We start from the raw sequence: 13910 nt of genomic DNA, 5'->3' as shown, positions 1-13910 counted from the left end.
CTCAATAAAAAATAAATATTTCTTGATGATTCCATGAAGACTCAAACTTTAAAAACAAAGACTGGACTCTGCTCTAATAAGCAAGACAGAATTCTCCAATTTATGAGCTATATAGTGATGGACAGGGGTTGGTAGCTTGTACCAACATGGAATGAGTATAAGGGGCTCACCCCCTGTACAGACATATACTGTAAATATCAATGACTGACTTTTAATAATAAATTTTCCATGACCACCATGGATCAAAAGAAATCTTGATAACAAGCAACACATTTTTACTTATGGCCAGCATATTCTGGTACTACAGCTTGCAAATTAGGATGGAGCTTCATGGGAAATAATGATTAGTTTTCAAAGAAAAAAATTTGCATAAACTTTTAAATAATGCACAGATATCCAGCTTGTAGATTTTTAAAAGTTGTCTTGTGATCTAAATTTTTTTATTCATATCTTTAGTTCCTGTATCCCACTCCTACTATCTTCCTGCACCCCACTTCCGGAGAGTCAGCCCTTGTCATGTCATTTAGCTAGACATTTTAAGGGAACTTGTCTCTTTGTTTATGGGTAACTTCCTGAATCCAGGAATTGAATCTCTTCCTTCCTGGGCAGCTCTAAATGTACAGCTCTACACAGAGTAACAGGCTTTGGGGAAACATTAGGATGATTAGGTTCCCAGGATTTACCTTCTACATTCAGCTCCACTGTGATCTGCTGAGCTCCACTGCTGTTGGAGGCTTCACAGGTGTATTTTCCTCTGTCTTCCCCTCTCACAGACTGAATATCCAGGCTGAACAGACCCCGGATATTGCTGCTTAGCAGGAAGCGCCCTCCTTGAATGATGCGTTTTCCATTTTTGTGCCATGTCACCTGTGGCTCTGGTTGCCCTCTGACCTGGAGAGATGGAGACAATGGGTAAGGGAGGTTTAGGAGAGGAAGGAAAAAGTAGAGACAAAGCACAGCACTCAGGTTGGTGTACTTTAAATTATAAAGGGGAAGGAGGAAGGGAATGAACATTCATTAGATACCTACTATGTTCCAGGGGCAGTTAGATGGTGCAGTGGATAGAGTGCCAGGCCTGGAGTCAGGAAGATCTGAGTTCAAATCTGGCCTCAGACACTAACTATGTGACCCATGACAAGTCATTTAACCCCATTTGTCTCAGTTTACTCATCAGTAAAATGAGCAGGAGAAGGAAATGGCAAACGACTCTAGTATCTTTGCCAAGAAAACTCCAGATGGGGTCACAAAGAGTAGATAAGACTGAAATGACTGAAGGACAACAAAATCTTCCTGGCATTGTACTAAGCACTTTACAATTATTATAAGCACCTACTATGTTCCAGGTACTAAGCACCTTACCATAATTATTTCATTTGATCCTTACTATCACCCTAAGAGGAAAGTGCTGCTATCGTCCCCATTTTATAAGCGAGGAAACTGAAGCAAACAGAATTTAAGTGACTTGCCCAGGGTCACATAGCTATTAAGTGTCTGAGACCAGATCTGACCTACTACTACCAGATTTGATACAGGCTCAGTGCTACATCCACTGTGACACTAGCTGCCTATCAAGAGAGACAACACACAAATACAGTATATGTTTTCAGAGAGAATACAATATAATTTGATAGGGAAGTGGAAGATGAAAGGGAAGGCATTTAGCAGTCAAAGATATCAGAAATGGCCTCACATAGAAAGTGACATTTGATCTGAGCTTTGTAGAAAGCCAGGAATTCTAAAAAGGCAGAGGTGTACTCCAGGTAGGAGGGACAGCCTATGCAAAGGCAGGGAGAAGGGAAATGGCATGGTATATATGCAGAACAGCAAGAAGATCTAGGCCATTGGTGTCAAGCAAATGGAAACTGATCCTTGTGGGTTACATATTGACTTAGAAAACCACAAATAAACATTAACATTAACAAAATAACATAGCACTTTTGTTCTGTTAAACACATAGCTTAATCTGGCTCCTTGCTAGACAGTTTTGTTGTCATCAACAGCTTATGGACAATGAGTTTGACCTCTCTGGTCTAGATCAGGGGTTCTTAATGTTTTTGTGTGTCATGGTTCTTTTTTGTAGCCCGGAGTATGTGTATGTGTATGCAGACATCACACACATATGCATACACACACACTTATATATGTGTATGTATGTATATATACCCACAGATTTATATAAACATACATAAGTTTGTGGCCCCCAGGTTATCATCATTGGGACCTAGACTAAGCATGACTATATGTGATTCAGGCTTTTCCACTTTGTGAACATAAGTTGCAAGGAGCTCCATGGTCACATGTTTATGTACATGTGTAGACTTGTAAATTGAACATTTCTTCTAAAGAAGTCCCGTGAGTTTCAATTCTGAATCACCTATTACCTGTCAGAAATTCTAAACTGCATGGCTCCTAGACATTTCAAACTCATCCATGTCCAAAATAGAGCTCATCATCTTTCCCCTGGATCCTGTTGTCTTCTGAACATCCCTCTACCATAATCCTTCCAATTTCCCAAGTCTGTAACCTTGGCATTATCCTAGACTTTTCCCTCTCCCTCATCCCACATATCCAATGAGCTGCCAAATCTTGCTGCTTCTACTTATACAATATCTTTCACGTCAGACACCTTTTTTTCTACTTACACAGCTACCAACCCCTTTAGTTAAGGAAGGAAGGAAAGAAAGAAGGAAGGAAAGAAGAAAGGAAGGAGGGAAGAAAGGAATGGAAGGAAAGAGTAAAGGGGAAGGAAGAGGGAGGAAAGAAGAAAGGAAGGATGAAATGAAGGAAAGAAAAAGGGAAGGAAGAAAGGAGGGAGGGAGGAAAAGAAGGAAGGAAAGAGGGAAGTAAAGAAAGAAGATAGGAAAGAAGGAAGGAAGGAGGGAAGGAATATAAGGAAAGAGTGAAGAGAAGGGAAGGAGGAGGGAAGAAAGAAGAAAGGGAGGAAAGAAGGGAGGAAGGAAAGAAGGAAGGAAGAAAAAAGGAAGGAAAGAAAAAGGGAAAGAAGGGAGGGAGAAAAGAAGGGAGAGAAGGAAGGAATGAGGGAAGGAATGAAGGAAGGAAGGAAAGAGGGAGGGAAAAAAAGCATTTGTTGAATACCTTTTGTGTGTCAGGCACATAGAAGAGATTGTTTCATTCTTGGTACATTTATTTCTAGCACTTAGCACAGTCCCTGGCACAGTCAACCAACCCTGAAGTGTCTACTATGTGCCAGGGACTCTGCTAAGTACTGGGGATACCACAAAAAGGAAGAAACAGCCCCTGTTTTCTGGGACCTCAGTCAAATGGGGGAGATAACATGTAAATAGCTATGAAGAGATAAACTACATACAGGATAAACTGGAAATAATCGACGGAGGGAAGGCACTAGGTTTAAGGATTGGGAAAGGCTTCCCTTAGAAGGTGAGATTTTAACTGAGACTTGAAGGAAGCCCCAGGGAAACCTTGATGAGGTCTGAGAGCATTGCAGGCATGGGGGAGTCTGGAATGTCTTGTTGTGGAACATCAAGGAGATCAGTGTCACTGGATTAAAGAGTATATGTTGGGGGGATAGGCGATAGGGCATAGGAGGGGAATAAGGTGTAGCAAAACTAGAAATGTTACAGGGCTGGACAAGTTATGAGGGGCTTTGAAAGCCAAGCAGAGAGTTTATATTTGATCTCTGAGGCGCTAGGGAGCCATTGATTGAGGAGGAGAAGGGCCAAGGTCAGACTTTGAGAGCTGAGTGGAAGATGGACTGGAGCCTGGAAAGTCTCATGACAGGTAGAGCAAACAGCAGGCTATTGTAATCATCCAGGTGGGTGTCTGAGGAGAGAAGGGGAACACTGGAAAGATGTTACAAAGGCCAAATGTTACAAAGGCAACAGATTGGTTGTGGGGGGTAGGGGGAGGAAGTGAGGGACAGCAAGAAGCCATGGAGGATGCTTAGGTTGGGAGCTTGGGAGATGGAGGATGGTGGTCTCTTTGACAGTAAAAGGGAAGAGAAGAAGAAAGGAGATTTTAGGGGAATGCTAATGAGTTCTATTTTAGACATATTTAAGTTCAAAATGTTTATGGGAAGTACAGTTCAAGATGTCCAGTAGGCAGTTGGTGCTTAAGGACAAATACTTGTTGATTGGTTAAAAGCCCCTCTTCCTTCCCTCCCGCTGCCCTCCATTCTTCCACCCACTTCAAACAAAACATTTCTTAATACTGAGGATAAAGTACTAAGTGTTCTTCTTGGCAATAAGCCAAATATACAGCTACTCAGGGGGTGTGTGTGTGTGTGAGAGAGAGAGAGAGAGTGCATATAAGTGTATATGTGTGTACATATGCATGTTCAGTATGATTATAAAATGATGGAAGGATCGTGGGATTGAATCTCGACTTTTCTGCTTTACCTGTTTTGTGACTGCAGCCACCCTCTCCTCTCTGGGGCTCATACTGGTGACCTAAAAAACTGGGGGTTCAACAGAATGATCTCCAAGGTCCCTCCGAGTGTTAGCATTTTGTGAATTTGTGAAATATCAACAACAAAAAAAGACACATCAAAGTTTCTTTACTCAAATGAGGGCTACCCCCTTCAGATTAGCTACCTTAGGAAGTGATACCATAAATACAATTGTTCCCAAAGGTTTCTTTTCACTCCTTTTTGGGCACTGTGAGTCAGAGAAGAACACACCTTATTCCTTGTATTAATATTATCATTGGTTTGACCAAAAAGAATATTCCTAATTGGATGGACCAGCACATCTATCAGACTTGACTTCAAAAGAGTGACTTTTTCAAAAAAGCAAATATACCTTTAAAGAACAAAAATGGGGCATCACTGAAAGTATTTGGAATCATGTGTTGTAGGGTCTGGAGTGTATACATTGGATACCAGGCAGGACCTGTCAGGATCTACCAGCTATTCAGTCATTTTTCAGTCATGTCCAACTCTTCATGACCCCTTTTGGGGTTTTCTTGACAAAGACACTGAAGTGATTTGTCATTTGCTTCTACAGCTTGTTTTACAGATGAGGAAACTGAGGTAAACAGGGTTAAGTGAGTTGCCCAGGGTCACACAGGTAGTAAGGGTCTGAGGCTGGATTTGAATTTAGGTCTGAGACACCAGGCCCAGTGCTCTATCCACTGGCAGTCTACAGCTGCCAGGTGTGGTAAATTCTGCCAGACTATTAGATTGAGCTCTTTGAGGGTAGAGACTCTTTTTGCCATTCTCTGTGTCCCCAGAGCTTAGCACAATGCCTGGCACATAATAATGCTGAACGAATGACTGATCCTAGGAAGCAAATCACTGATTCCTACAATAACAGGAAGAATATAAGAAACTTCCAGCTGTTGGAGATGAGTTTTGTCTCAGTTTCCTCTTGTCTCTAGCACATCATGTCTCTGCTCTTCGTTTTGGTCAATTCTTTTCTGCTTTTTAACCATTTGCATTCCTCTGGCTAGTGAGAAGGAATGTCCTATTACACTTTTGGATAGAGTTAATAGTTAGGAACTGTTTCCCAAATCTGTAGAACCCAAATCTACTTCTCTGTAACTTCCACATTGCCTCTTGTTGCCTCAGGCAAACTGAGACTTGGGAAAGCTTTAACTTAAAAAGGTCAAGGTTTCCCACTGGATTGGGGTCATCACCAGTCATCCTGACCTATGCTTTGCCACTGGACTCCGATGACCGAGGTTGATGACTTCGCACAGCTCTGCTTCACTTAAATCCAATACACTTTCCAATCAAAACATCACCCTCCTGACATCACTGGTCCTCTTCCAGAACAAGGATGAACATTACCTCCAGTTCTGCCCTCTGAGGTCAAGTAGAAAAAGTCTAATCCCTCTTCCTCAATATGGTCTTTCAAACTCTCAAAGACTATGTTCATGTCATCCTCCTGTCTAAACTAAAAGTTCTCAGTTCTTTCCATCAAATCTGGAATGGTATAATTAGTCCAGGTACCCTTACTTTTTTTAGCTCTAGGGAAGCAATTTTTGTCTTGGTACTCTAAGCAAATTTCACAAGCAGAGCCTTGCTCCCAGAGGAAGATAAATCATTAACTCAAAGAAGGCACCATTTGCATTCCATCAGCAAACACTTTGGTCTCTCCAGCAGAGCCCAGCCTCAGTAGGCCGGCAAGCCCTCAAGCATTAATGTTTAACTGGTGACATTTCAAACATTCCAGAAACAATTAAGAAACAGATCTTTCTTCATCACACACCCTTGGGTACACCCCCTGCCCTCCATGACTGCCCTGGAGAGAAATCAGCTCAACTGTCAGTGATTCTTAAAGGCACCATACTTAGCATCTACTGGAAACCTCCATTTGGCAAAATATATTTATTGCCTTCTACCAGAACGCAGACCAGGAATTTCAGGAATTTGAATCGTTTCTAAGACACTGACCATCTTTAATAACCCTTCAACATCTGCATCCCCCAAAACATATTCAATCTGTAGAACACATTACAAAATGTTTGCTGTTGTTTTGGGCCTCTGATTTCATCAGTGGAGAGAATGCCCAGGGGAAATTCCCTCTTGGCATTTATTCTGCAGAGAACTGACCTGGACACTGCCACCCAACAATTCAAATGTGTCACTTCTGTGTCATTTTTCTGTGGTGTGTGTGGATGCGTATGTGTGTGTGTGTGTGTGTGTGTGTGTGTGTGTATGTGTGAGGCAGTTAGTTGGCTCAGTAGAGAGCCTGAATCAGGAAGTCAGGAAGACCTGAATTCAAATCCAGCCTCATATACTTGCTACCTGTGTGACCCTGGCCAAGACGCTTACCACAGTTTGCCTTAATCCATTGGCGAATGAAATGGCAAACCACTCCAGTATCTTTGCCAAGAAAATCCCATAATGCAGTCACAAAGCGTCAGACACAACTCAACAACACCATACCATATGTGCCTATACATATAAATGTATATATGTGTATATGTATATACATGTGCATGTGTCTGTGATAGGGCAGCTAGGCATAACAATGGATAGAGTACCCAGCCCAGAATCAGAAAGACTCCTCTTCCTGAGTTCAAATCTAGCCTCAGACACTTACTACCTATGTAAACCTGGGCAAGTCTCTTAACCCTGTTCATCTCAATTTCCTCATCTGTAAAATGAGCTGGATTAGAAAATGGCAAACCATTTCTGCCAAGAAAACTCCAAATGGGGTCACATAAGGTCAGACCCAACTGAAACAACTAAACAACAACAACACATTTCTGTGATAAGGCAGGGGTTCTTAAATTTTATGGAGACCTAGACTCCTTTAGTCTACAGTGAAGCCTATAGACCCCTTCTTAGAATAAAGTTTTTAAACACGCAAAATAAAATACGTAGGATGCCAAAGGAAAACAAAGGTTAGTGAAAAGAAGTACATTTTCCCCAATCAAGTACAAAGATGCCCTGAAATCTATCCATGAGCTCCAGGTTAAGAACCTCAACTTAAGGCCTTGCATGTATTTACCTCATCCTGGCATAACCCAAGGCACACACATATGGAAGAAATGTGGGGAAGTGCAAGGAGTTCAGAACCGGGGATCATAAATTCTAGACTTGATTCCAAATTGGCTACTCCCTGAGCAGAGCAACTCACTTCTATAGACCTCAGTTTTCCTCATCTGTAAAATACAAGCCTTGAACTAGAAGAGGAGCTTGGGAGTAATGGACACAATACTGTCCCTGGAGCCTGCAACACTTGGGTTTAGATCCTGCCTCAGACATGGGTTAACTATGTGATAACAGGCAGGATATTTAACATTTCTCAGGCTCAGTTTCCTAATAAGAAAACAGGGATATCATGAGAGTACCTACCTCATGGTGTCGGGATGCAAGGGTCAAATAAATTAATGCATGTGACATACTCTGCAAACCTTGGAGTTATAAATGCAGGCTAAGATAAAGACAATATTTAAGGTCACTTCCAGCTTGACCATTCCATCATTATAGTCACCCTATGCATCTCTTCTTGGGATTGGTCCCTCCTCTTCCTATTTCCAACCAAGCCATAACTTCACTGAGTAATGAAGCACTCAGGGAAGCATCTTATGGAAGGATGCTCATGTGGACAGTCCCCATGTTTTTCACCAGAATGTGTACCTTAAAACTATGTCATAAAGAAGACCATATTTTCACATAGGAGGTAGAGGTGGAGTAGTGGTGGAGCTCATGGAAAGTGGACTCTGAATCCACAATGTCATGCTGTTGTAATTCAGTTATTAAGTTATATCCAACTCTTTGTGATCTCGTAGACCATTCTGTCCATGTTTCTTGTTTCTGTTTTTGGCAAGGATACTGGAGTGATTTACTCAACGATAAGTAACAACAGTATCAAAGAAATGGCTCAACTAACATGAGTATCTATAATAATTTTTAAATAATAATTTATGATCCACATTCTAAAAAATGCTTCCAGAAACCCCTGATAACTGCACAGTGATTACCTCTCAAAATATTCCAACTCCTTATGCTAGCTAATTCAAGAACCCTCTTTCCCTCCCCTCCTTCCTCCTCCTTATAATGTTAATTAGATCTTCCTCTCCCATTAATAGGACTCAAGAACTTTTTGTTAATTTCTATTGAGTCCCTGGGTCAGAGGGTTGTATCATCCAGCTCTGAAAAGTGTATAAATACTTTGAGGTGAGGTTTTACTTCGGTGCTTAGTTGAAGGTCTGTGTGTCAGATGAGACTCTGCGAAGCCGCTAAGGAACCCCCGGGATTTGAAAACCCAGATGTTGGTGCTTCTCTCTCCGGTAACTATGTATGTATCGCTTATGATCAGACAGTTGGAAGTCCTGTCTGTCAATCTTTAGTTCTCTGTATTTTCTCTGAAGTTCAGAAAACTGACTTTTCTCCTGAACTAAGTGAATGATACATGTGCTTGATTAAAGTGGTTGTTGACCCCCCAAAAGTTATCTTTCCTTTTGAAAAGCAGATCAATGAACCTGTGATAGCAGGCCCTCCCAGATGTATCAGAGTGCTTGCTTTTATACCTCTCTCCCTTTTTTCCTTCTTCCTTCCTTCCTCTGGGTCCCCCAATCTCACCTAGTCCAGGGCCACTCACAGGCCAATCCCAGTGACACAGGAGATGATCCCTTCGATTTCCAACTTTGCCCCTCATTGGGTCTCTTTGGTATTGTGTTGTCATCCCTATAAATGCTAAGCTTAGCGATAAGCTTAGACATGTGGTGGGTTTGGCTCACCATGGCTCAGAACTCCCAAGCTCAAGAAATTGAACTCTGCAGCAGCAGGATTATAAGCAGGAATCATTAAGCCTGGCCCAGACCCCAATTCCCAGCATTCTCTTCCTATACCCCACGTTTTTAGACTGGACTTATGATTTCATTGGAATGAGCACCTGTTGCTGAGGAAAATTCACTTACCAATGGAGACTGGTACCTGCTCAGAAACTTAATCTTAGAAAGATAACATGGGAACCTCAGAAGTGAGCTGACTTGTCCAGTCAGGTGGTCCATATATTTCAGGTGGAACTTGAATTCAGGACTACTGAATCTAAAGACCAAAAGTGGACTCTGAATCCCCTATGCCATGCTGTTGTAATTCAGTCATTGACATAGACCATACTGACCATGTTTTGTTTTGGTTTTTTTGGGCAAGAATACTGGAGTAGTTTGCCATTTCCTTCTCTAGTGGATTAAAACAAACAGAGCTTAAGTGAGCTGCCCAGGGTTATACAGCTTCTAAGCGTTGGAGGCCAGATTTGAACTTAGGTCTATCTGACTCCAGGCCCAGTGCTCTATGCACTGAGTCACCTAGCTGCCTCAATCCTATCTCTTATTCATCCTTAAAGTTCTGGCTCAAATGCCACTACTTCCATGAAACTTCCCTTGATTACCCAAAGCAGATATGATCAGCCCCTCCCCAGAATCTCCACAGCACAGCACCCTGTTTGTACTGGTCTCACAGACTTAACAACATTCCATCTTTTATTACACTTACTTGTGAACTTGTCATACCCTCCACTGGCTTAACAATTTCTTAAGGGCAAAGTGTCTTTGTACCTACAGCTTAAAGCACAATCCTGGAACAAAGTGGGCACCCAAATATTTTGTTCAATGAAGAAAAAGGGACATAAATAGAAAGATCATATAAAGAGCCCCATTGTATTAGAAAGCATACTCTTCCTTTTGTTTTTTGGGTTCAGACCCATCAACTCACTGATTAAAGGGAACTCCCAGTGAAGAGACTCCCTCTGCCATCGTGGATCAGTAATTGCTCTCCTACTTGTTATAGACAACTGCTGTAGGCACTTGAATGAGGTTAAGGGATTTGCCCAGGGTATGCTAGTTGGTATGTCACCAGCAAGCATTTGTTAAACATCTTCTCTGTGCCAGGCACCATGCCAACCTCCAGGGACTAAAAGGAAGACAAAAGACAGTCCCTGCTCTCAGGGAGTGCCCCTTTTAATGGGGCAGACACCAAGCAAACAGCTATGTTAAATAAGATACAGACAGGATAAACTGGAGATAGTGTCAGAGAGAAGGCACTAGGATTACGCAGGACTGGGGAAAGGTTTCCTGCAGAAGGTGAGATTTTGGCTGAGATATGAAGGATGACAGGGAAGCTAGGAGGCAGAGACGAGAAGGGAAAAGAGTTCTAGAGATAGGGGAGAGCAGGTGAAAATGCCTGGAGTTGGGAGATGTAGGAACAGCAGGGAGACCAACTAGGAGATTATTGTAATAGTCCAGGTGAGAATTGATAAGGAGTCCAAAATAGGGTAGTGGGGGCTGGGTGGGTGGAACTAAGGGGCAGGTGTTGAGGAGATGGAGATGTCAGGGTTTAACAACTGACTGGATATATAAGGTGTGTCAGAGGGAGGAGCTGAAGGTGTCACAGAAGGAGGGTGGTGCTCTGCACAGAAATCAGGAAGTTAGGAAGAAAGAAGGGTGGATTTTGAAAGACAGGCCACGGGTTCAGTTTCAGACATGTTGAGTTTATGCCTATAGAAAATCAATTCAAAATGTCTCATGGGTAGTTGATAATGTAGGACTGATGTGCAGGCCTGAGACTAGGATAGATGGATGTGGAAATTATTTACATAGAGATAATCAATAAACCAGTGGGAGCTGAGATCACTCAGTGAATGAGAGTAGAAAGAAAAACAGAAGAGGATCTCAGACATGAGGAGCATGACAGCAAAAGAGAAGTGGTTGGATGGGTCAGTGCAATGAAAACTCAAGAGTAGTCCCTATCCAGGAGGATGGAGCGGCAGACAATGGCTAATACTTTGAGAAGACTATGGATAGAGGAAAGGCCATAAGACCTAGGAATTAAGAGATTATCAGTTACACTGTAGAAGGAGTCTCTAATGAGTGATATTTGGATGTCATAATGAAGGGTGAGAAGAAGTAGAAGCAACCACCACAGATGACTTTTTCAAGAAGTTTGACTAGGAGCTCTTTCTTATGGTGGCAAAGAACTGGAAACTAAGAGGATACCCTCTTTGTTTCCCCCCACCCCCAAATCAGCCGGGGAATGGCTGCACAAATTATGGTATATAGATGTAACAGAATGCCACTGTGCTATAAGAAATTATGAGAGACACTTCCAGTGAAACCTGGGAAGACTTGGATGGGCTAATGCAGAATGAAATGAGCAGAACCAGTTTATATTATAATAATGCCTATTCTGTTGTCTTCAGTCACATCTGACTGTTTCTGACCCCATTTGGGGTTCTCTTGGCAAAGATACTGGAGAGGTTCGTCATTTTCTTTTCCAGCTCATTTTAAAGATGAGGAAACTGAAGTAAACAGGATTAAGTCACTTGACCAGGGTCACACAGCTAGTTGACTGAGACTGGACTGGAACTCAGGAAGATGAGTCTTTCTGACTCCAGGCTCAGCATTCTATCCACTGCACTGCTTAATTGTTAACTAATTGTTAAACCAAACAATTGTAAGAGGTATAAGAACTCTGAAGAACTTTTGGACAGAGAAGTGATAGCCTGATATGCAAAATGAGATACATTTTTGGACATGGCCAATATGGTGATTTGTTTTGCTTGACTATGCATATTGGTTACAAGGATTTTCCTTTCCTCTTTCCCATGGGGAGAGATGGGAGGAAGAAAAAGAAATGTTGGATAATTGAAAAAAAATTTTTTTAAGTTTATAAAAAGGAAGAAAGATATAATGATTGCTCACATGAACAGTAGGCTATAGTAAGGTGCTTTGCTTTCTTTAAAGTTAGTCTTAGACTTTCCCCATTTCTTAAGCTTCCCAACTTTCTTTTGGGAATCTCAGCAGCAAAGGTCATAGGCCAGAAGCCACCTCTAACTACCCCTTTCCCCTGCCCACCACTCTCTCCTGCACTATCTTCTTTGGGTCAGACCAAACTTGCCTCACTGGTTCCATTTTTCAAAGGGAACAAACAGCTCCTGACTGGTTTTTGGAAGAGGCTTGGGGAGAAAGGGAGGCTAATTAAAATTCTAAGTCAGATGAAGTTTATATTTAACACTCTCCTATCTCCGTTTCTAAGTCCTCCCTTCCTACCTCCTCAGGCCCCCATTCTAAATGTTGAGTGCAGGTCTTAATAAGATCTTAATAATTCAACAAACACTTGTAAAGCACCTACTTTGTGGGCAGGGCCTATATTGGTGCAATAAGTTTATCAGATATTGACCTCAGGTTCCTATCCTTCAATTTTCTATAAAATAATGCTTCTTCCAGCTACATAATTTCAAGATAAGTATATGTGTTTGTTTGTGTGTGTGTGTGTGTGTATGAGTGTGTATGTGTATTTAAGATATCACCATTTCAATTCAAGATTCTATTGTCATCTCCCTTTTTCCCAAGCCCAATAATTCATTGAAAGGGGGACAGAGATATGATAGGCACTTAGTTACTTAAAAGCATCTTTTAAGTTCATAGGTATAGAATTTGAAAGAATGTCCCAGACTATCTACAGATGAAAAAGCTGAGGCAGAAAATGGTTTGATGACTTACCTAAGGTCATTTAGGTAGCAAGTGTCAGAGATGGGACTGCATTCTAATTCTAATTCTAATCCTCTGATTACAGAAACAAGTGTTCTTTCCATTGGACCACACTTCCTGCCTATAATTCTACTGCCTGCCTTCCCTGTGGTTTTTTTTTTCAGAACTTCCAATGCTTAGAACTCAAAACTTAAAAAAACACAACCAATAATAAAATTGTTTTTACAAGTAATTGGGGGGAAATATTATTTAAAAAAACATTATGTTTAAAAAAAAAGAACTCTCAATGTTTTCTCATCTCAGCTCAATTCTGATGCCCATTGGAGACATCCATTGTCCAGGTTCGACACTAATTATTACCTGCTCCTTCCTGCCTTCATCTGCATGCTTGGATTGTCTGGTTTTTCCCTGAAGCAGCTGACCAAAGAGCAAACCGAAATTGCACTAAGGCTAATCCTCATGGTAGAATGAAAAGAACACTTGGTTTTCTTATCTGTAAAATGAGAGAGATGAACTCTTAGGCCCCTTTGAGATCAAAATTTATAATCCTATCATGCTCTGGGCAATCCAAATCAGAACAGCATGAAGCTACTGAATGTCAGGCAACTTCTCTCGACATCTGCTCCCTTGACACACTAGTTGCTTGGTCTGCTTGCATAAAATGTTAGTACTAGACTGAATTCTTTTTCTAATTGTGTCCTGCTTTAATTTCTATTCAGGCGCATTAGGCTGTCTGTTTTAGACAGGGTGTCCCTCGTTTGGGCCTGAATCCATAAACTGACTTTGTATAGCAGCCAGGACAGCACCCCACATAGAGACACAGGCTTCAAAGCTGCTTCAAAGCCTCCTCAAAGCCCCGAATGATGTTAATGATGACAATCATGTAAAATCCTGGCTCCAACCAGAAACAACACCAAAACTTTATTTCCAACAAAAAAAAACAAACAAACAATAAAAGAGTTAGGAATGGATATAAACTTAGCCCTGGC

General features: G+C 41.6%; 1 protein-coding gene across 6 annotated transcripts in view; it reads right to left on the bottom strand.

The window, feature by feature from the left end:
- The window catches only part of MYLK (myosin light chain kinase), a 454770-nt gene that overhangs the window by 225100 nt on the left and 215760 nt on the right, over positions 1-13910 (bottom strand). For all 6 annotated transcript variants that reach the window (XM_072613766.1, XM_072613765.1, XM_072613763.1 and 3 more), the window contains one exon: positions 684-891. In XM_072613766.1, the coding sequence (XP_072469867.1) occupies positions 684-891 (208 nt within the window). The remainder of the gene's footprint in view (positions 1-683; positions 892-13910) is intronic.

This window comes from Notamacropus eugenii, chromosome 5, assembly GCF_028372415.1.
Source record: "Notamacropus eugenii isolate mMacEug1 chromosome 5, mMacEug1.pri_v2, whole genome shotgun sequence".
In the NCBI taxonomy this organism is placed as follows: Eukaryota; Metazoa; Chordata; class Mammalia; order Diprotodontia; family Macropodidae; genus Notamacropus; species Notamacropus eugenii.
This window is presented reverse-complemented; position numbering and strand designations above follow the sequence as displayed.